The 23,180-nt window shown below is 44.4% G+C and overlaps 1 protein-coding gene across 1 annotated transcript in view; it reads right to left on the reverse strand.

The window, feature by feature from the left end:
• The window catches only part of LOC126235336 (uncharacterized), a 148,037-nt gene that overhangs the window by 83,494 nt on the left and 41,363 nt on the right, over positions 1-23,180 (reverse strand). Inside the window, exon 4 of the mRNA XM_049944058.1 lies at positions 10,908-11,175. Within this exon, the coding sequence (XP_049800015.1) occupies positions 10,908-11,175 (268 nt within the window). The remainder of the gene's footprint in view (positions 1-10,907; positions 11,176-23,180) is intronic.

Genomic DNA, 23,180 nt, shown 5'->3' on the forward strand with positions numbered 1-23,180 from the left:
GTGGCCGAAATTTATCAGATGAACACGGAGTCCTTAAACGACGTGGAGATAATGTTCGCAACTTTATTCATAAATTCCTTTCTTGATCGCACATTACTACTCATTTGATTTGACAACGACTAGTTTCGGCTTGAATCCATCGTCCAGTCTGTTACAAAACAAAAAGAAAAAACATTACTGTAACAATAAACGAGTCAATTGGGTGAAAGCAAAGTCTAGAGAAAAAATCTAGGAATAGATGGAAAGGATAACGTGGCTGAGAGTTACACTTTACCATTAAGTTTATTCTTGCACAACCATCTATGACACATAATTTGTACACGCAGGTACATGAGCAAGTACCAGCAATTGCCTGAGGGCGTCCTGTACTGACGGAAATACGAGTTGTAGGTGGTAGAGGGAACTAGTTGTGTGGTAACGCAAGTGTCTAGAATCCCAGATTCAATAGCTTAAAATACCGCATTCACAGTCATTAATTAAATGTGTGTCTATCAGTATACTGTTAGATTAGTATTTGAACAAGAAGAGGACGCCCTCAGGCCACAGCAATCATTTGCTCATTTACCTGCGATTACAAATTATTTGATGTTTATACTGATGTCAGAATGTTTACATGCTATGTTATGCTAGGTAGCCTTATTTCCCTCTTTATGCACTCTTAGATTTTTTCTGCAGACTTCGCGTTCAGTCAATTGAACCTATTAATTTAAAGTAGCGGTTTTTCTATTTTGTACCAGACATCATAATAACTGTAAACTGAAACTGATGATTCTGTAGTAATGTGCAATGTAGACGGACATTTGTGAATAAAATAATAGAAATTTAGAGTAATTTCTTGTTACCCTTGTGGAGGACCTCACACTTTTTAATATTCTGCGTTAGTTGCCACATTTCGCACCTTAAATACGTGCTGCGTAAATCATGTGGCAACTAGTTTTGAACTTTTGATGACTTTACTGAACTGTAAATGACAGTATTATCTGCGTGTAATGTAACTGGGCTCCTGAGGAAGTCTCCGAAATCGTTTATATAAAGAACAGCAAAGAGATTATTATACATCCTTGGGAAACAACTAATTTCACTTCCTTCCTGTTAGATGACTTCCCGCCATTTACTACGGAAGTCACGATGCCAGTGGCACAACTGGAAGGATACTGCAATGGCACGCAATTTGATTAGAAGTCGCTTGGGAAGAGTGGTGTCAAAAGCCTTCTCCGAAACGTGAAATCGAAATCCCTTGTCGACATCACTAATTACTTATGTGGACAAAGGGCCACAACGATATTTCCTGACTCTGTGCTGATTAAGCGTCGATAGTTCGTTTCCTGTTAGGTACATCATTATGTTATGAAACAGTATACAGGGTCACAGTGAAACATGTATGTATTCAGTACAGCGATGGCGAGCCATGACAGAATCTCTGACCAGAGAGTTATTTATCGTTGCAAGTTTGCGCTTGACCGCGCGAGTGTTCAGTTGCGAGTTGGACTCAGTTCAGTTGCGAGTTGCACTCTGTTTGCAGTAGTAGTCAGTTGCAGTTGTGAGTTGGACTCAGTCGGAAGTAGTATGTGAGGAGTCGGAAGTACCTGTAGCGAGTGGACGGTTGTACTGAGCGGGCGTCGACATGGGTCTCTGGTCACAGTTCTGGACGAGGTATATTGTTATCGAATGTAATGAAGCAGCATTGCGCTCAGCTAATAACATGTTAATTGTAATTAATTTGTTCAAGAATTTCCCCAATAATAATTTTTCTACAAAGTAACCTTTTTAAAGAAAAAGATTCATTTCAAGTTAAATAATATTTCCTATGCATTCCCTCCAAGAATCAAAATTAAACATGGGCCACCATTGCACGAAGCTGTGCCATAAAATAAGAGCAGATATAGATGCAGTTTACTGAGGTAAGAATTTTGGTTTTTGTGTTCAGGTTTAATTATTGCACAGGGCCGAAGGTCAGCGCAGCTGCCCTTATAAAATTTATCAGGTTCATCTTAACGTTAATTTTGTGGGGACTTAACATTTTTGCACATTTTTATTATCATTGAGTTTTATTACTGTGCGAAGCTAGCATTTGGCACTATTTGCATTTATATTCAATTATTGTCTTTAAAAATTTTGTGGGGAGATTACACTTTTAGCTCATTATCATTGTCTTATATTCTTGCGGGGAGGTTACAACAGTCATAATATATTTCTTTAAATTGTCATCGTGAAATTGTAAATGTAACACTGTAAATAAACAACAGTATACTGGGTGATTCAGCTGCCTCTACCGCCAGGATTTACGCTACGCGTGGTGGCTTCAAAAACCATGTGCTAGATTTTTACATTCTCTCACTTGCTATGGAAAATTATTAGGCCTCAGAAAAAGCAAACTGGGCAGTTTTGTAAGAAATTTTAATGGATATGTATTTTCTGGAGGCCACGACTTTAGAATTATTCAAGAAAAGCTTTGTACGTTTTCACTGAATAATTCGGAAACTTCAGCCTCTAACAGAAACATATCCTAGTACAAAAATTTTCTGATTATTTTTTCTTTAGGGCTAATACAAGATGGGGCAAATACAAGTGGTGAAGACGAGTGGATATGATTGGATGTGAAGGTATGCCTGCCACATGATCCACACCACTTCAGAGCATAGAGAAAGCTGTATCAGTGTGAGTGAAGCAGTGCAAAGGAGACTGTGTTACAGTGGAGCAGCGGGTGTTCGTTGTAGAAACTTACCTGACAACAAAGTCGCGGGAACGGTGAGGTCAGCTGTTTCCTGAGAAGTTTAATGGTGTCAAAGTGCCAGCAAAGAGTTCCACGCAACGCTTAGCCCGAAAATGGTGTCAAACGGGATCTGTTTTGAACAAGTCACAAAAATTCAAAAACGTGCCCGCACAGTTGAAAATGTGGCTGCAGTTCACCATTAAAAGTTTCAGAGTCCTACCAAATCAATATGACGACTGTCACAAGAGACAGACGTATCACGACGATCATGCAGACGAATCTCCATCTGGAGCTGCACATTCGTCCCTGACGAGTGTCTGTGGTTCATGCATTAAAACCAGCGGATGCTCCTCAGTTTTGGCTGTCCACTGAGATAACAATGAATGTATTCGACATGGATCTATTTTTTATGTCTTATGAAGTCTGGTGCCACCTGAGTGGTTATGTCAACTCACTGAATCACAGGTTCTGGGCAGCGGAGAATCCGCATGGCTTCCACCAAACACCATAGATTGGTGTATGGCGTTTGGTGTGCAGTGTCTGCACGCCACGTTATTGGTCCTATCTTCTGTTTTCAGGCGCTGATTTCGGCGCGTTACATCACCAACATTTTGAAAACATTTGCGGCAGCATTAACGTACAAAAAAATTGTTCAAATGGCTATATGCACTATGGGACTTAACATCTGAGGTCATCAGTCCCCTAGAACTTAGAACTACTTAAACCTAACTAACCTAAGGACATCACACACATCGATTCCCGAGGCAGGATTCGAACCTGCGACCGTAGCGGTCACGCGGTTCCAGACTGAAGCGCCTAGAACCGCACGGCCACACCGGCCGGCAGTTTACTCGTAACGGAAGCTAATTTATTAACAGTCAGGACCGGAAGATTTGTCTTTAACAAGTGATATACTTCCAAAAATCCTGTGAAGATGATGGTGTGACGCAGAAAGAGATGAGATATACTTAGTGATAGGCTGTGGCAAGTTATTTAACGCTCACCGCGGTGCTACGCTGTAATGTTACCAGCCTTGTCTTGTGCAGGATTCCTCCGCTAGCGAGACTAAGTATATAAACTGTTTGTGAGCTATACTCAGAAGTAATGTTGTTTCTGATGATACCTGCTGGACGTTAACAGTTGAAAGTTATCTCGTATCGTCCTTACATGCTGTCGTGTAAGGCGCTCATTTCTTTTGCTTACACAAACATGGCGTAGGGCTGTTCAGTTTGCTTCACCCTAGTCGCGGTGTTAATTCTGTATGGTATTCAATCCCCTAGGTGACGCAGAAAAGAGTAGCAGGCGGCATGGAAGCGACATCGTCTGGAGTGGCAGTCGCTTTTTCCTTAACTGTAGCATCATAATTGATACCATGTCGTAGGAATCGTGAACCTTTTGTTATAAGAACTACACAAACACTGTTTGCGTCACAACGTTTTTTTACCGACAGCCGGATTCAATCTGCGCTGCAGATTAACTTCAAGTCTAGGTAGCAAACAAAAAGGGAGTAACAATAATGATTTTACGGAAATGTTGTATTACGAACGCTAATATCATGGACACTAGAAGTAATAATAAAATTTTATGGACTCACGCATACCTGGCACCGAAAGTGTAGTTTGCCAACGTTGTCCGAAAATAACAAGCAAAGATGGGTCCGGGAGAACACACGTGATATGTGTGTAAGTCATAGATGAGCACATTAGAACAACGTGAAATTTTTTATCCGTATATAATTAACCCTCGTGCGGTCGCGCCGTTTTAAATATCACGAGCGGGAGCGCGGCACACTTTATACTTATGAAAAGAATAGGTTTCCTTATGTTACCTAGGTAAGTCAAGTATGATGAAAATCACAGTTTAATTTTAGTTTATTTAAACAAGGAGGAAATAAACTTATATGATATGAGCTAAACTACTGTTTTATAAAACAATAATGAAATTTTCACTATAACTCTCTGTTGCGAAGGACAGCTTTAAAGGGACAGTAATGACGCATTCGAACCATTAAGCAGTGCAGTTACATCAGATCTCGGTCAGCTGCTTATTCGATCACGAATTATCTCGAAGACAACTGCCTCAATGTTGGATTATGTTGCTACTTCCGTCATTTTTTTTAATTGATCGTACATTATATCTCGCCTAGCTATCTTCGTATTGTATATTACTGCTGCTCACTTGGACGTACGACAACACAATTTATCGCTGTGTTACTTGAAGAAATACTGAAGGAATTGATACATGTTTGCAGTTGTGAAACAAAAATGGAACCGCACAAAATCATTTTATTTTTGGTTGTGGCACTATATACACAGGGGCGCCCACTCGATGGTTAAATACAAAAATAAAAATTCAGACTGAAAGGACACGTTAATGTAGTGCATTTTAGTATGGACGATGCGTTACATCATAATAGATAATAATAATACTCACATAATACTGTGCATAGTAAATATTGGTTTTTTGTTTAATTTCTTAAATTTTTTTCAAAGGCTAACGCAAATAAACCGAACATATCTGAGATTTTAACAAATTTGTCTTCATGTTAACGACGGCATCTCCTTTAAGCAAGATGAAGTACAGTGTTGTGAATATTGGCCAGAGGTGTCCCGTGACGTGTGGCTTGCAGTGCTCAAGTTCATATGAGGGAATGACCTTTTAATTGGATGTTTATCATCAGTACTTCTGGAGCATTTACAACTAAAATTTTTCAGTAAACCAACTATGAGAGTCCACAATAATGCCCCTCACGTACTCAAGCATTTCGCTCCATTGCCTCATTCTGAAATATTGCACGTCTTTGACAAAACAGATAATGACTCCAGATTCAACCAACTTTCAGAGATACATCAGGATTTTTTGAGGGTTCTGATGTAAGGAGCACGTTGTCTCCAGTGGCTCATTAGAAAGGCGCTATTTCATTTTGTCACTGCTGCTACTTTTTTCCGTGTACTGTGTAAAAAACTTATGCACATCTGTAAAAATCCGTGCTGCACTTTAAACTGACGTGAAATTAGTCGTGTGATAGCGATATACACATAGACAGATGGTGGCAGTAGCGTCTATACAAGATATAAAATGGCAGTGGATTGGTGGACCTGCCATTTGTACTCGGATGATTCATGTGAACTGGTTTACCACATGATTATGGCTGCACGACGGTAATTAATAGACATTGTAAGCGGAATGGCAGTTGGAGCTAGAGGCATGGGTTATTCCATTTCGAAGATCGTGAGGGAGTTCAATACTCCGAGATTCACAGTACCAAGAGTGCGGCGAAAATAAGAAATTTCGGGAATTACCACGGACAATGCAATGGCTGACGGACGTAACGATCGAGAGCAGTAGCGTTTGGGTAGAATTTTCAGTGCTAACAGAAAGCTATAAAGCGTGAAATAACGACAGGAATCAATGTGGGACGTACGACGAACTTATCCATTAAGACAATGAGGCGATATTTGGCTTTAATGGGTTATGGCAGCTGGCGACCGACGCCAGTGCCTCTATTAACAGCTCGATATCGCCTACAACGGCTCTTTTGGTTCAAATGGTTCAAATGGCTCTGAGCACTATGGGACTCAACTGCTGTGGTTATCAGTCCCCTAGAACTTAGAACTACTTAAACCTAACTAACCTAAGGACATCACACACATCCATGCCCGAGGCAGGATTCGAACCTGCGACCGTAGCGGTCGCGCGGGCTCTTTTGGGGTCGTGACCATATCGATTGGGTCTTAGACGACTAAAAGACCATGGGCTAGTCAGATGAGTCGCAATTTCAGGGGATGAGAGCTGACGGTAGGTTTCGAGTGTGGCGCAGACTCCACAGACTCCACTGGTACGTGGCCCCTTTAATACGACCTTGCACAATCCATGCCACCACTATTATCAGGATGGGGAACGGGAATGCGAATCATGGCTGGTATTTATACTTTGATTTACACATACTTAATTTATTAACATAAGGTTCCTTCAGATAAGTCCCCACAGTCTTCAGTACAATGCATCAATTAATTAGTATAAGTTTTTATTGACAGTTATCGGAACCCAACAAGTACAACCATAAAATGCATATGAAATCAGTTAAGAAATAACCAGCAAACACAGTATTGCCGTGGTTTCGCCACGCTTAACAAAAGCTTACAACTCACAGTACGGTTCCTATCGGAGTGGGCCAGCCACTTAATTGCATTTTATTACTACACGGAACAAACAACACTCGAAACCCACGTGGTTAACCACAATTCACTAGAACATGAATATGTAACGGAAACAAGAAAGACTGTCATGAAACAAACGCAGATTATTTACGTGAATACACAATGTAACTTACATAGAGATGTGACATCGACACAACAGGCACTGTGGACTGCCTATTTCTACATTAACAGATCACTGCAATTGGCCCAAATTACACGACAATCGATAGAGAGAATTTAATTACTTTACACCTGCTCTATCTTCCAACGTTTACTTAGTTGCAAGTCTATAAGTAACTAAAAAAAAGAAAACATTTGTTCAAGCATCAGAAAATCATAATCAAATTACAAATCGCGTTTTACCCGCCTTGGCGGAAAGGAAACATGCTAAACTTTGGATATGGGGCCTTTGCCCAAAGCAATCCAGCCTTGGGAGGGATACGTAAACACACTCCCCTCTAAGGCGTCGGCACTTACAGCAGCTTTCACAAACACAGGACAATTGCAACTCTCTGAAACACACACAAAAATACAGGGCAGAATCCTTGCACCAGACATACGTGCATCAGTCTATGAAATGTTCCGTCCACAGCAATCACTGACCTTTAAATTGAAACCATTTAAGGACGGTTCCCCGATAATAGTAATATCACTTAGGTGCAGTTTTCAATCACTTAATACCCTTAATAATCAATTAGAGAACAACCAGTACAGTTATAACTAAGACGTCACTGCGAAGCCAACACTTAACCAGCTCACATGGAGCTCATCCACATACTTTTCGATTAACGGCTGTTCCACAATCATCTAACGAGTGAAACGCCTTTTAACACGTCGCTCAGTCACACACACTAAAAGCCCACTTACTTGATGTTTGCACACAGAAAAACTCAGCGGCTCAAGCAGCTTAACCTCTTTACTTCAGCGACCTTTTCCTTGATAGAAATCATGAAACTTGGATCTCCGAGCTGCCCCAAAACACTGACTTGCCGAACAATACAACTCCGCGGCACATCTCGCTGATACGGCACACCCGGTCGCAGTCGACACTGCTTTCTCCGGAGACGTCCCAAGTCTCTCAAAGTTTCCTTTTCGAAACCTGACGACCGACTCTTGAAGCCCGCCACCCGGAAGAAAGCCACACGATATCCAGAGATCACATATAACCTCCAAATCGATGGCAACGATATAACGAGCGTACCCAGTGCTGGCGTCAGTCCGCCACGACTCATCCACAAAGCCATGGACCCTGGTTGCCAACAAGGCACTGTGCGAGCTGTTGGCGGCTCCGTAATAGGGTGGTCTGCATGTAAATGGATTACTGACTGGTAATGTTAATGTTCGGCTACTTAGCTGAGAATTTGCAGTCATTCATGGACCTCATATTCCGAAACAACGACGGAATTTGAATATATGACAAGACGCCATGTCACCGGGCTACAGTTGTTCGCGATTGGTTTGAAGGACATTGTGGACAATTCTAAGCGAATGATTTGGCCACCGAGATGGTCCGACATGAATCCCATCGAACATTTATGGCACATAATCGAGTTGTCAGTCCGTCCACGAAATCCTGCACCAGCAAAACTTTTTCAGTTATGGACGGCAGCATGACTTTCAAGGACTTGTCGAGTCCACGCCACGCCGAGCTGCTGCACTACGCCGGCCGAAAGGAGGTCCGACACGATATTGGGAGATGTCCCATGACTTTTGCCACCTCAGTGTATGTATGGTGTGTCTGTGGAGAAAAATTTTCTATTCGATAACGGTTTTTAACATTCACGGTAAATGATAACATCCAAACAGTTGCAGGATAAAGATTTATCAAAATTCTTGACCACGGTTTCGGTATATCTAAATATACCTTCATCAGAAGTAAAATACACTAAAATCACATCCTGCAATAGAGATACATAAAAACAATTGTGCCAAAAGCGTCGTCAATAGTTAAAACTTCATCTCCATTTATACAACGTAATTATGGACAACGGGTTTTCGCATCAACCCTCTGTCCATAATTAAGTTGTATAAATGGAGATGATATTTTAACTACTGACGACGCCTTTGGCACAATTGTTTTCATGTATCTCTACTGCAGGATGTGATTTTAGTGTATTTTACTTCTGATGAAGGTATATTTAGATCTACCGAAACCGTGGTCAAGAATTTTGATAAATCTTTATCCTTTAACTGTTTGGCTGTTATCATTTACCGTGAAGAATTTCAGCAATTGCTGTTTCAGCCATGTTTCACTTCTTGTTTTTAACATTAGCGCCTTTCACTCTTTATCCACAAGATTAGTATCTATCAATGACATGACTTAGGGTTGTGAATGCCAAAGGGTCTCACTCACTGTATTAGGCATGGTAATGTGTTTCCATAATTCCAGCCACCAGTCTCAATATTATAGAGTCGAGTCCTTGTGGCCTACTTTCGACAGAGAGACGTGTGATCTCTATACCCGTTTTCATCGTCGTTTCCTGAACGTAACACTATTTTTCAAGAAAAATAGTACGAAGTTCCCTTGACAGCACTGAGCACTGCAGTATACGTATTTATCCATTTCGAGACAACTGGAAGCTGTTGTGAATGCCAAAGGGTTTCACTCGCTATAGTAGGCATGATATGGTGTTGAGTTTTTGTTATTCCATATTTTAGTCCACTTCCTGTAAGCTTACAGAGCTTTTTTCTAAAAAGTATTGATGTACATAAACGATATTTTTTCCCAGTGTACTGATATATCGATATCAAAATGGCAATAACGAGTGCCTACATTTTTATTTTCTATTATATATTTTTCGCAACATTCGGTTAATATTTGAAATTGATCTTTCAAAATTGTAGTAGAATATAATTTTATTGCACTGTAAGAAGGAGTCTAACTACTTTTTCAGCTTTCGTCACGTCCAGTCTTTCTTTGACTATGTAAAGCAAGTGTAGGTGGCACAAAGAAGAAGTCCGATTGCGCTGGGGGGTGGCTGTGGGAATGGTATAACAAGATTTCCGATGTGGAAAAATAGTACTCCAGTTGCGTTAAAAATCATTTTTTAACGCAACCAGCGTGCTATTTCTTCACAACGCCATTCTTCACAAACAGTTGCTGAAAATGATAAACAAAAATCTAAGTGACAACATAGGCCTCTCCGGCGGGCGGAGACGTCTTAGTGAAAATGTTGACGTAATCGGTGCTCGGCGCTACTAACAGAAATTGCAACATTTAAATTCACCACGCAATTTTGACACTATGACTGATAGGTCGCTGGTGTTCGTGGAAGTGAAGAAAAGACAGAAGTCGACATGAAGTATTCTGAAAAGACCGATATGTAATGAAACCTAACGATGGACCTATCGGACGCCTTACATTGTTAGCAAAGTGGTTATCGCCAAGCGTGAAGTTGCTTCGTTTTCCTTTCAGTTCTTGCTGTAAGTGCGATAAGCAGACTTATAGATCAATGATGTACAGAATATCCAATAATAAATCAATAGCCGGCCAGGGTGACCGAGCGGTTCTAGGCGCTACAGTCTGCAACCGAGTGACCGCTACGGTCGCAGGTTCGAATCCTGCCGCAGGCATGGGTGTGCGTGATGTCCTTAGGTTAGTTAGGTTTAAGTAGTTCTAGCGGACTGATGACCTCAGAAGTTAAGTCCCATAGTGCTCAGAGCCATTTGAACCATTTTCGTATATATCGACACTTAAATACACAGCTCTAAAACCGACAGTATGTTTACAATGTGCAGCCGATATTTTTGTAGGCTGGTTCGTCGACATTTTTTCCGTTGATGTATCGACATATCAGTACTTTTCTTCTATATATCGACAGCTGATAATGATATTTTCTTTAATATCGATGTATCGGATTCCCGATATTTTTAAAAATATCAACACACCTAGTTACGACTCGCCCTTCATAGCACCATTTGGGACACAATAATTCAGAAAACCAGGTGAGGTAGTGAGACTTGGGTAGCAGTGCTGTTCCGTCGCGGGGCCTTACCACATGAGAGAAGTCGACGTCTAGGTTGGTGAGGCGGTACTGTTGCAGGTGGTCTCCGCGGCGCGCCTGTTCGGCGTGCAGCGCGTGGAGGGCGCGCACCAGCTGGTAGTGGCGCAGCAGGCGCAGCGCGGGCAGACCCTGCAGCAGCGCCTGCAAGTCCTCCAGCGTCGCCTTTGCCGCCCCCAGGTGCAGCTCGCTCAACGTAGCGCAACCCGCCTGCGGACGAGGCTCTGGCGGCGGCGGGCGCTGTCTCCACACGTGCAGCCCCCTGCAGTGTCATTCAGAGCGACAGTGTCATTCAGAGCGACAGGTGGATGGAATAAAGCCAGAAACCATACTAGGCAGAATACTACTTTTTATGTTCACGTCCCTTATAGTATATACACTACTGGCCATTAGAACTGCTACAACAAGAAGAAATGCAGATGATAAACGGGTATTCATGGGACAAATATATTATACTAGAACTGACATGTGATTACATTTTCACACAATTTGGGTGCTTACATCCTGAGAAATCAATACCCAGAACAACCACCTCTGGCCGTAATAACGCCTGGGCATTGAGTCAAACAGAGCGTGGATGGCTTCTACAGGTACAGCTCCCTATGCAGCTTCAACACGATACCACATTTCATCAAGAGTAGTGACTGGCGTATTGTGACGAGCCAGTTACTCGGCCACCATTGACCAGACGTTTTCAGTTGGTGATAGATCTGGAGAATGTGCTGGCCAGGGCAGCAGTCGAACATTTTCTTTATCCAGAAAGGCCCGTACAGGACCTGCAACTTGTGGCCGTGCATTATCCTGCTGAAATGAAGGGTTTCACCGGGATCGAATGAAGGGTAGAGCCACGGGTCGTAAGACATCTGAAATATAACGTCCACTGTTCAAAGTGCCGCAGTGCCGTCAATGCGAACAAGAGGTGACCGGGACGTGTAACCAGTGGCACCCCATACCATTACGCCGGGTGATACGCCAGTAAGGTGATGACGAATACACGCTTCCAATGTGCGTTCACCGCGATGTCGCCAAACACGGATGCGACCATCATGATGCTGTAAACAGAACCTGGACTCATCCTAAAAAATGACGTTTTGCCATTCGTGCACCCAGGTTCGCCGTTGAGTACACCATCGCAGGCGCTCCTGTCTGTGATGCTGCGCCAAGGGTAACCGCAGCCATGGTCTCCGAGCTGATAGTCCATGCTGCTGCAAACGTCGTCGAACTGTTCGTGGTGATGGTTGTTGTCTTGTTGACGCAGGGATCGAGACGTGGCTGCACGATCCGTTACTGCCATGCGTATAAGATGCCTGTCATTTCAACTGCTAGTGATACGAGGCCGTTGGGATCCATCATGGCGATCCGTATTACCCTTCTGAACCCACCGATTCCATATTCTGCCAACAGTCAGTGGATCTCGACCAATGCGAGCAGCAGTGTCGCAATATGATAAACAGCAATCGCGATAGGCAACGCCGGTCAACTGCTGTTTGTTTATGACAAATCGGTTGGAATCTTTCCTCATGTCAGCACGTTTTAGGTGTCGCCACCGGCACCAACCTTGTGTGAATGCTCTAAAAAGATAATCATTTGCATATCACAGCATGTTCTTGCTGTCGGTTAAATTTCGGGTCTGTAGCGCGTCACCTTCGTCGTGTAGCAATTTTAATGGCCAGTAGTGTATTCATATATTATATCCTCTCGAAGATGACACTGGAGGAACAAGAAACAATCGCTCGAACAAAATGTGGTGTAAATCAGGGATGCAGTCTGTCGCCTTGCAGTGCAAATCTATACATATTATTGATTTGCCTCGATGGGCAATGTTTTCACCTTCTTCAGCACGGACGCTCTATTACGTCTGGCCTGCTGTGGGAATGTGCAAGTAGTGAGCTTGGAAGACGTAGACAGGGACTGCGGTTAGGTGGCAGTGTGAGTCATTTGAGATGCGTGCCAAGATAGGACGCGTGGCTGCGATAAACACTGTGTCCGTATGGCGCAGTGGTTAACGCAGCTGCCTAGTATGCACGTTCGAATCTCGCTCTGGCATATATTTTCACTCACCGCCGCTGGTTCCGCATCAATTCGCGATGCAACTGACATCAATAGTCACTTCCTCTTCCTTTCATTTCTCTGTCCCCCTCCACCTTCAGTTTTCGTGTATTACTATACACAGAGTAAGCAATGATGGAAATGAAAGAATTGAAAGAAAGGTTGAATAGTGGGGTTAAAATTCATGATGAGAGGAAATAAGTCATAAGATTCGTGGACGACATTGCTATCTGCAGCGGAGGTGAAGAAGAACTGCAGAATCTGTAGAACGAGAAGAACAGTCTAATGAATACACAATATGGATTGAGAACAAGTCGAAGAAAGACGAAAGCGATGAGCAGTAGCAGAAATGAGAACAGCGAGAAACTTAACATCAGAATGAGAGATTGAGCCGTGACGCCATTGAGTTAGTTGACTTTTCAGGTCTGGCGCCACTGGCTCAGGATCGACTAGCCCTCTTACGGCCCCATTGCGAATATCTATGAAGAAGAGCTGGTTTCTGTGGGTTGTATCCTTAGAAGGTCTTTGCTTGCTGATGGATATACGAGGTTCACTGGCCCGAGAGTCGGACACGAAGTTTGGGGATTGGCGGTAGCGTCGCAACAACAGGTGATCACGAGGTCCGAGCCACCGAAGTCACGAACTGCTCAAGGAGGGCCTGCTCAGAGCGAAGATACTCGAGTACTTCACCGGGATCAGCGTCGACTTCAAGCAGCAGGCCGACATCCCGCCGGTTGGTTGGCAACTTTCGTGTCGGACGACCGCTCGTGGCCTGGCTGCCCTCTTCTACCTGGCTTTCATCGGCACCACTCAGTAGCCGCTGCGACGCACCGTGGATCCATGGAACTGCTTGCTGATAAAGGGGAGTAACAGTCTGTAATCCTCGTGGCGATTTGCTTCATTGTCTACCTGTCTCATTTTTTTCTGGTTTGTATCTGACCCTCAGAGTTTTACTCGGTCGGCTCTTTGGTCGTGAATATAGGCAGCGGTATTGTACCAAGACACTAATGGTTGTTTGAAAAATTGTCCCACTATTATATTGCCTCTCCTCTCTGGTTTGTACCCGATCATTAATGTTCTAAGTAATCAGCACTTTGTCGTAAATAAAGCCGGAAAAATTATACTATGGCACAGGTTGCCGTTAAACAAAACAGGGGTCTTGTTGTCAGATTTAGATGCTAACCGGTTCAGTTCTTTGATTGTAATTGCATTTCTCAGTCATTAGTTATAATCTGAACAACATGCTGTGCTAAACTGTTCGTTTCTGTGTTTGAAAGACCAGATCATTATTCGTGCATTTTAGCTGGATCTTGTGGTTCCGCGGAGTGAGTTCTCTTGTAATAAGTGCTCACAAGCAATGTTTTAAGATGTTCCTTCAGAGCGGTCTTAAAAACTGACAGTCAGTTTAACTGCGGAAATATTAACAGCCAACTGTCACCAGGGCTTTAGTCAAAATAAAATTGTCAAAAGGGACGGGGTGGGATAAAGTTGCACCTTGGTTGCCGATTGAAATTAAGAGGTTGGTTGCTTTGAAGTAAACCTTATCATATTGTTTGCTAATCTATTTAACCTTTAAGCACAGTTGCTCATCTTACCCCCAAACCTTACGACATACAGCTTTCAAATGAAAAGTTAAGTCATCTGTTTTGAGTAACTGAATTACTCTTGTCATCATTGGTGCTTGCGGAAAGGCATTTAATAAGACAGACTGTGGCCAGCGCGGTAGTAAACACCGCTGTTTCACCCGATACCGGGCGGGCTGCAGGTCCAGCCGTCTTGTAATCAACGTCATATTGCTTGCTGTTTTGAAATACAACACTTCAGATTTCTTTTGCAAAAATTAAAAGTTTATTCAACTTAAGGTTTAAGGTCAAAAGAATTTTGTAAATTTGTTCATTTCCTTGAAGAAAATCTTATGGTTAAATGTTTCGATTATCTGTGAAACATAGTTTGTATATAGCTAAATAAACAGGTTATGTGAAAAGAAAGTTTGGTGGGTCCTCCCTTCCACGTTTTCCTTAATTTCATTAAGTACCACGCATCACTATTCGATGGACACAGAGTGCTCATGGCCTATATCTCAGTCTGTATGGTTCATTATCCATGAAATAGCAAACGAGCAAGTCGTTACCCGACTGAAATTACAACAAGAACAATATCATATAACGTTGAATTATGTCTCAATACTTGATATCAAGCTTTTGTCTTGTAAAGTATCAGACTGCCTTTAGTATGTGTTACTTCATGATAATATTTCTCATCGGTAGAGAAGCTTTCGAGGATCCAACTAATAGACAATGCCAAGAGAGCCAATCCTTTTCATTATTATATGACGTATGTCTTCTGTCAGTTAACTGCAAATCAGTTTGCAGTAAGTGAAGTGTGTGAGCTGCATTAACAGGCTTTCGGCATGTGCCACAGCTTTAATAAAAAAAATTATATGTTACAAAAAGGTACTTATAAGCTTTTTTATGCTGGTGTTAGTGTTATGTACAGGCCTCCATCATTAGTGAGTGTGGTCTATCCGTTTATTTTCGTGACATATTATGTTGTTTTGAGATGATTTTTTTCGGCAGGAAGCTCTATTTGGCAGATGTATCGCTGCTCTTGTTTTCGTCTTTTGTCTGATGCAGTCTTAACAGTTGTCACCATAAAAGAAGGACGCGCTCTACATTGTCCAGTCACATTAATCTGATTGCCTGTTAGAAGTCTTAATCACTACATATTGCAACGTTGACCGCTGTGACAAGTGCAGGAAGTCAGGGAGGTTCTGGAAGATACTGACAGGTATGTGGAGCAATGCACTGGCCAGCTGCTCTAGATTTCTAGGCTGAGGATCCATAGAGCGACTACCAGCCATTGAAATCTCTGCGGTCGTATGGATGATGTTCTCCTGAAAGTGGACTGGAAACCAGAAACCGGATAATAGTTTTGATGGTGGGAAGACGGAGGAACTGAATGATCTCGTGCTAAGTGCTAGGCTCAATCCATTCCACAGCCCTATTTAATATATTTTACAATAATTGGGATGTGCTATGAGCCATTTTCAGCTGTTGCGCCTGCTCGATGATGACGAAAAGGTCGAAACTTATGTAATACCTCTAATTAGTTACCTGCTAATACTTGCCTATAACTTTGTCGTCCGGTGGCATTCTGGCTGGCGCCTTAGAAGGCAGCCACACGCCGCACAGCCCGGTACTGCGGGTTGTCGTGACTAGGGGCCTATAGCTCTACAACAGCCCAGTGTGCCTGTGACAGCCGTTACAATATCTGGAGGCCGGATACATTCTCGAGCCACGTGACAGTGGAATCTCTACCGGGCGACCTTAACGAGTGTCAAAGCAGCAACTCGCCAGTCAGTGCAAGTTCCAGTTATCCAAATGTAAACTGTTCGCGTGCCGCTGTACTTCAAATGTATCGTGCATGGCAAAACGGCGCTATCCAAAAGTAGCGTTGAGGCAACTGTGGTGCATCACGAGCCATAGATGTCAGTGGCGAACGACGGTTGCAGATAGGTGTGATGGCACGTAGACGCGAAACTGCACTGGCGACTTCGAAAAGTCGATGTCGAAACTGGACTTCGCACTGACTGGCGTGTTGCTGGGCTGTCACTCGTTAAGGTCGTCCGTCGGAGAAATATTAGGAAGTCATTCCAGTGTCATTTGGCTAAAAACTGTATCCGACACATGTGGCGCCTCCAGATATTGCTGCGGCTGTAACAGACGCACTGGGCTATGGTAGAGCCGTAGACGCCTAGTCAGGACAACCCGCAGTACTGGGCTGTACGGCCTGTGGCTGCCTCCTAAGGCGCCAGCCAGAATGCCTCATTACGACAAAGATATAGATTAGTACCAGATAATTAATGAGAAGTATTACATTAGTTTCGACCATTTCGTCATTATCGAGCAGGCTCAACAGCTGAAAATGGCTCATAGCACATCCCCGTTATTGTAAAATATATTAAGTAGGGCTGTGGAAAGAAATGAGCCTAGCGCTTAGCACGAGATCATTCAGTTCCTTCGTCTTCCCACTGCCAAAACTATTCTCCAGCTTCTCGTTTCCACTCCACTTTCAGAAGAACATCATCCACACGACCGCAGATTGCAATGGCTGACTACATTAACTAAACCACTCAAGCATCACAGTTGCTGACAAGAATAATATCGAGAATAATAGAAAACAAAATCGGAGATTTGCTAGATGATTATCAGTTTGGCTTTGGGGAAGGTGAAGGCAGCAGAGAGGTAATCCTGACGTTGCGGTTGGTAATGGAAGCAAGAATTAAAAAAATGAAGACATGTTCATAGGAGTTGCCGATCTGCGAAAAGCGTTCGATAGTTTGAAATGGTGCAAAATGTTCGAAATTCTCAGAAAAATACGAGTAAGCGATACGGAAAGACGAGTAATATACAACATGTAAAAAAAGTCAAGAGAGAACAATAAGAGTGGAAGGTAAAGAACCAAGTGCTCGGATTAAAAATCGTGTAAGACAGGGATGTAGTCTATAGCTCCTAATGTTCAATATATAACTCGAAGAAGCAGTGACGGAAATACGACCTAGGTTCAAGAATAGGATTAAAATTCAAGGTGAAAGGAAATCAATGATCAGAGTCGCTGATGACATTGCTATCCTCAGTGAAAGTGAAGAACGGATACAAGATTTGCTGAATGGAACGAACAGTAATGAGTGCATAATAGGGACTGAGAGCAAACAGAAGAAACACGAAAGTAATGAGAAGTAGCAGAAATGAAAAGACGAAAAGCTTATCAGCGTTGGTAAACACTAAATAGATGAGTTAAGGAATTCTGCTGCCTAGGTTACTAAATAACCCATGACGTCCGCAGCAAAGAAAACATAAAAATAGAGTAGCTCTCGTGGAAACGACAATCATGTCCAAGTGAAGTCTACTTAAGCAGACACAGGCCTACAGAAGCCTTAATCTGAGGAAGAAATTCTGAAAATGCACGTTTGGAGCACAACAATGTACGGTAGTGAAATACGGACAGTGTGAAATCGGAAAGGAAGAGAATCGAAGCCTTCGAGTTGCAGTGCTTCAAAGAATGTTAAAAATCAAGTGGAGGTAAGGAATGAGGAGGTTTCCCGGTGAATCGACGGGGAAAGAAATATTTGGAAACACTGACAAGAAGAAGAGAGAGGATGGTAGAACATCTGTTACGGCAACTAACTAACCTAACTTCCGGTACTAGAGGGAGTTGTGGAGGATAAACGTGGTACAGGAAAACCGATGTTGAATACATCCTGCAAATAATCAAGGGAGTATGTTGCAAGTGCTACTTTGAGAAGAAGAGGTTGGCAAAGGAGAGGAACACGTAGCGGGTCACATCAATCCGTTCAGAAGACTGTTGAATGCAAATAAAAGAGAAATTGTAAATATGGCACATTACATGATGTAGCTGAAATTAAGTTATCTTAAAATATTAAAATCGTGAAATGATGGATGTACAACACAAGATATTGAAAGGAAGGAGAAACGTTTCCAATATCTTATGCTGTTTTACTATCATAATGGGAAAATCGACTCACAATGTAGGCAAGATTTGTGCTCTATACGGGGACGACGCAGTAAGGCTCGAGCATGTCAAAAGTGGTTTATTCGATTTCTACCCGGGTCTAGGGGTAGTCCCCGTGGTCTAGGGGTAGCGTCTTTGATTCATAATCAAAACGTCTTCGGTCCCGGGTTCGATCCGCGCCACTGCCTAAATTTTCATAAATAATCAGCATTGGCGGCCGAAGACTTCCGGCATAAGAAGTCAGCCTCATTCTGCCAACGGCCTTGTCAAAGAGGGCGGAGGAGCGGATAGAGGTTCAGGGCACGGCACTCTCTTGTCCTAGGGGTGGGAAACTGCCCCTAAAGGCGGAAGAATCAGCAATGATCAACGACATGAGGATGCAGAAGGCAATGGAAAACACTGCATTAAAGACACGTAACGTGTATCCACAGGACATGTGGCCTGTAATTGAAGAAGTGTCATGATGATCTCTCCATTGGCAAAAGATTCCGGAATAGTCCCCCATTCGGATCTCCGGGAGGGTACTGCCAAGGGGGAGGTTACCATGAGAAAAAGATTGAATAATCAACGAAAGGATAACGTTCTACGAGTCGGGGCGTATAATGTCAGAAGCTTGAACGTGGTAGGGAAACTAGAAAATCTGAAAAGGGAAATGCAAAGGCTCAATCTAGATATAGTAGGGGTCAGTGAAGTGAAGTGGAAGGAAGACAAGGATTTCTGGTCAGATGAGTATCGGGTAATATCAACAGCAGCAGAAAATGGTATAACAGGTGTAGGATTCGTTATGAATACGAAGGTAGGGCGGAGGATGTGTTACTGTGAGCAGTTCAGTGACCGGGTTGTTCTAATCAGAATCGACAGCACACCAACACCGACAACGATAGTTCAGGTATACATGTCGACGTCGCAAGCTGAAGATGAACAGATAGAGAAAGTGTATGAGGATATTGAAAGGGTAATGCAGTATGTAAAGGGGGACGAAAATCTAACAGTCATGGGTGACTGGAATGTAGTTGTAGGGGAAGGAGTAGAAGAAAATGTTACAGGAGAATATGGGCTTGGGACAAGGAATGAAAGAGGAGAAAGACTAATCGAGTTCCGTAGCAAGTTTCAGCTAGTAATAGCGAATACCTTGTTCAAGAATCACAAGAGGAGGAGGTATACTTGGAAAAGGCCTGGAAATACGGGAAGATTTCAATTAGATTACATCATGGTCAGACAGAGATTCCGAAATCAGATACTGGACTGTAAGGCGTACCCAGGAGCAGATATAGACACAGATCACAATATAGTAGTAATGAAGAGTAGGCTGAAGTTCAAGACATTAGTCAGGAAGAATCAATACCAGTGCGGCTCTCGCAGCCGAGCGAAGCAGACGTGCGGTGTGTGCTCTCCGCTGTCAGAGAGGGCCCGCGCGCCTTGTTTACTTTCTTCGGCCGACACTAACATGATGACGTAGCGCTACAAGACCATGGCAAACCAATTCAGAAGATCAACCTTGAAATTCACATTTCGGAACGACTTTACCCGACCAAAGGCGCTCGAAGTCGAACGCTTTTTAAAAGAGGAAGCCAAGATCCCGGCTGCCGACATTGTCGGCATTCACTTTTCGATCGTCAGTAGCACGGTCTATGTAAAACTCATAAACGAAACTACATGCGACAAGGTGCTTCGTGAGATGAAACAAGAACTACGCTTCTGCCACGCAGATGGCAATGTTGGCAACGTCGAGGTCGGCCACGCCGCAATGGGACTGCGGACTATACGCATATTCGAACTTCCATTTGAACTCCCGGCGGCAGAAGTTGTAGCGGCGCTCCGCCCCTACGGCACGGTACACGAACACGTGGCTGAAAAATGGACCCAGTTTAAGACGTATCCAGTACTCAATGGAGTACGCCAAGTGCGCATAGATCTCCAACGACACGTGCCATCCTATCTACAGATAGGAGGATGCCGGGCCATAGTTATTTATGACGGCCAGCCGAAGACGTGTTCCGGATGCGGCAAGAAAGGTCACCTTCGTTCCGAGTGCCTCCAGCGTCGGATCACACAACTCCCACCGAAGGACGTTGCACCACCAGCGACGAAGACTATTCTACCCGTGACTTACGCGGCGGCGCTCACGACGTTCTCCGCACAACAGACACAGCCGACCGTTTCAGCGGTACAGGAATCACTTTCCACGGACAAAAACCTAGATGATCCGCCGACCTGGCCAGTGGTGGAAAATAGTACTACGACTCTGGAGCTACCGAACGCGACAGACATTGACGGCAGTAAGATGGCAAGTGATTCCCTTATTGTACCGACCGAAGCGTTTGTTCCGGCGGAGCGTGAGTCAGTGCCGTCTTCTGACAATGAAGGCCATGTACGGAAACAGCGATCACCGAAACGCCGAAAGCGCCGTCGTCGGACCGTGTCGGAACACAGTGGTTCGCATTCGGCCGGGGAAGAACAACTGACCACTCAAGAAGCCAGCCGCGAAGCTGAGGCTGTTTCCACTGACTCCAACCTTGCAGAACAGACAGAAAAACATGTAGCTTTCGACCATCAGCCCACTGACAGAAACAGTGAGCAGCGGGAAGGTACCAGTGCAGGCAGCGAAGTCGCCCGGTCCCTTACTATCAAACATTCCGAGGCTATGGAACATGAACAGACATCCGCGCCCGCTTCGTGGGCCGAGGACGTCGAGACACAAGATCCCGATCCGCGGCCAGCTGAAGCGTCGCCGGATCATGCCGCATAAGCAGCACAAGGAGGACCTCGTTTGGCGGGGGGTGACATCACTTCCGATGTTCGCTTCTCTCCAACTTCAACATGGATAACCTCGCCCAAACAACGCGTTGCCAGGCTTACCGCCTGGCGACTATGAATATCAATATGATCAGTTCTCCTGTCAAGATCCAACTTTTGAAAGAAACCATACGAGCCATGGGAGTAGACTTTACTTTCCTACAAGAAGTGAAAACGACTGCACTCCCGCACTTTTACGGTTACGCCACACATGTGACGCCCGGTAGCCCTGCAGACACCGGAGTGGCAATATTAGTGCGTGAAGGTATTGAAGTTACCGACGTCACTTTTCTTCCCTCCGCGCGAGGAATAGCATTTACGGCACTCAACACCCGATTCATTAATGTTTACGCGCCGTCGGGTACCACAAGACGTCACGACCGCGCCAGATTCTACTCCACAGATGTCGCTCCCCTTTTCCTTGGACGATACGACCACAGCGTCTTCGCCGGCGATTTTAATTGCGTACTTCACCCCAAGGACCAAATCCCACATTACATGCCTTGTCCGGAACTGGGTGCGATGATCCAAGAACTTCACTTGAGCGACACGTGGGAAAAAGTCCACGGTAACCGCTCTGGCCACACTCACCTTACCAGTCATTCGGCCAGCCGACTTGACCGCATATATGTGTCACAAGATCTTACACAAGGTGTGGTGGACGCCGAACTATGGCCTCAAGCCTATTCCGATCACAGTGCCTATATCTGCACTATACACCTACGCCCCCAACAAGTCTGGCGCAGCAATGGCTTTTGGAAGCTCAACATAACTCATCTCCAAGACCTGGATTGCCTTCGGCAAGTTGCAGCAACGTGGACTGACTGTGAACGCCGCCACCCACGGTACACCTCGACCCTGGAGTGGTGGCTCCTCTGTGCCAAACCAGCAATCCGTAGGACACTTATGCAATATGGCAAGGACGTGACTGCGTGGCATCGACAGACCCTCGATTTTTACTACGCGGCACTCAGGGACCTCGACGCCTTACTCCCTTCCCCGGAGAGACAACATGACCAAAGCAGAATCAAGGCTCACATACTATCATTGACGAAGCGCCGACTAGAAGGTGCAGTAGTCCGCTCGCGACGGCACGACCGAACGGTTGCAGAGGAACCCACTATGCATCACGTTGTGGCGGATAAGCGCCGACAACGCCAACATTTAATCACACAACTCAGGACACACGACGGTCGCTTATGTACGACCCAGGCAACCATAGTAAAGGCGGTGGGGGATCATTTTCGTCATCTTTACAAGGAAAGAACCGTCGATGACGAGGCCACTACTGAAGTGTTACAGCAGGTAACACGTACTATCGACGAGGCTACCGTGAATGCACTAACAGAGGAAATCTCACTCGAAGAAGTCGAAGACGCTGTGGACAAAGGTGCGGCCAATAAGTCTCCTGGCCCTGATGGATTGCCCATCGAATTCTACCGGACTTTCCGTGACATCATGATGCCTCGCTGGGTTATAATGTTCCGCGAACTTATGTCTCCAGACTGTGTTGTGCCGCCAGCGTTTGTAGAAGGTCTTCTCATACCGGTACACAAGCCAGGTGGAGGGCTATCGATTAACGACTATCGGCCGCTTACAATGCTGAACGCCGATTACAAGATTTTCACCAGGATTATGGCGAGCCGTATTAAGACGACTTTGCCGATGATCCTCGCTCCAGAACAGACGTCGCAGGGGGGAGAAGCCAACATACACATGGCCACCGGTGACTGCAGGGACTTAATAGCGATCGCTTCTGCGTGCCGTTTGAGAGCGGCGATCGTCTCCGTCGATTTCAACCGCGCCTTTGATAGAGTGCACCACAACTTTCTCCTACGAGTGATGGGCTGTATGGGATTCCCCCCGGGCCTCATCGACACCCTACGGCGT

The sequence above is a fragment of the Schistocerca nitens genome, chromosome 2, assembly GCF_023898315.1.
Source record: "Schistocerca nitens isolate TAMUIC-IGC-003100 chromosome 2, iqSchNite1.1, whole genome shotgun sequence".
Classification (NCBI taxonomy): Eukaryota; Metazoa; Arthropoda; class Insecta; order Orthoptera; family Acrididae; genus Schistocerca; species Schistocerca nitens.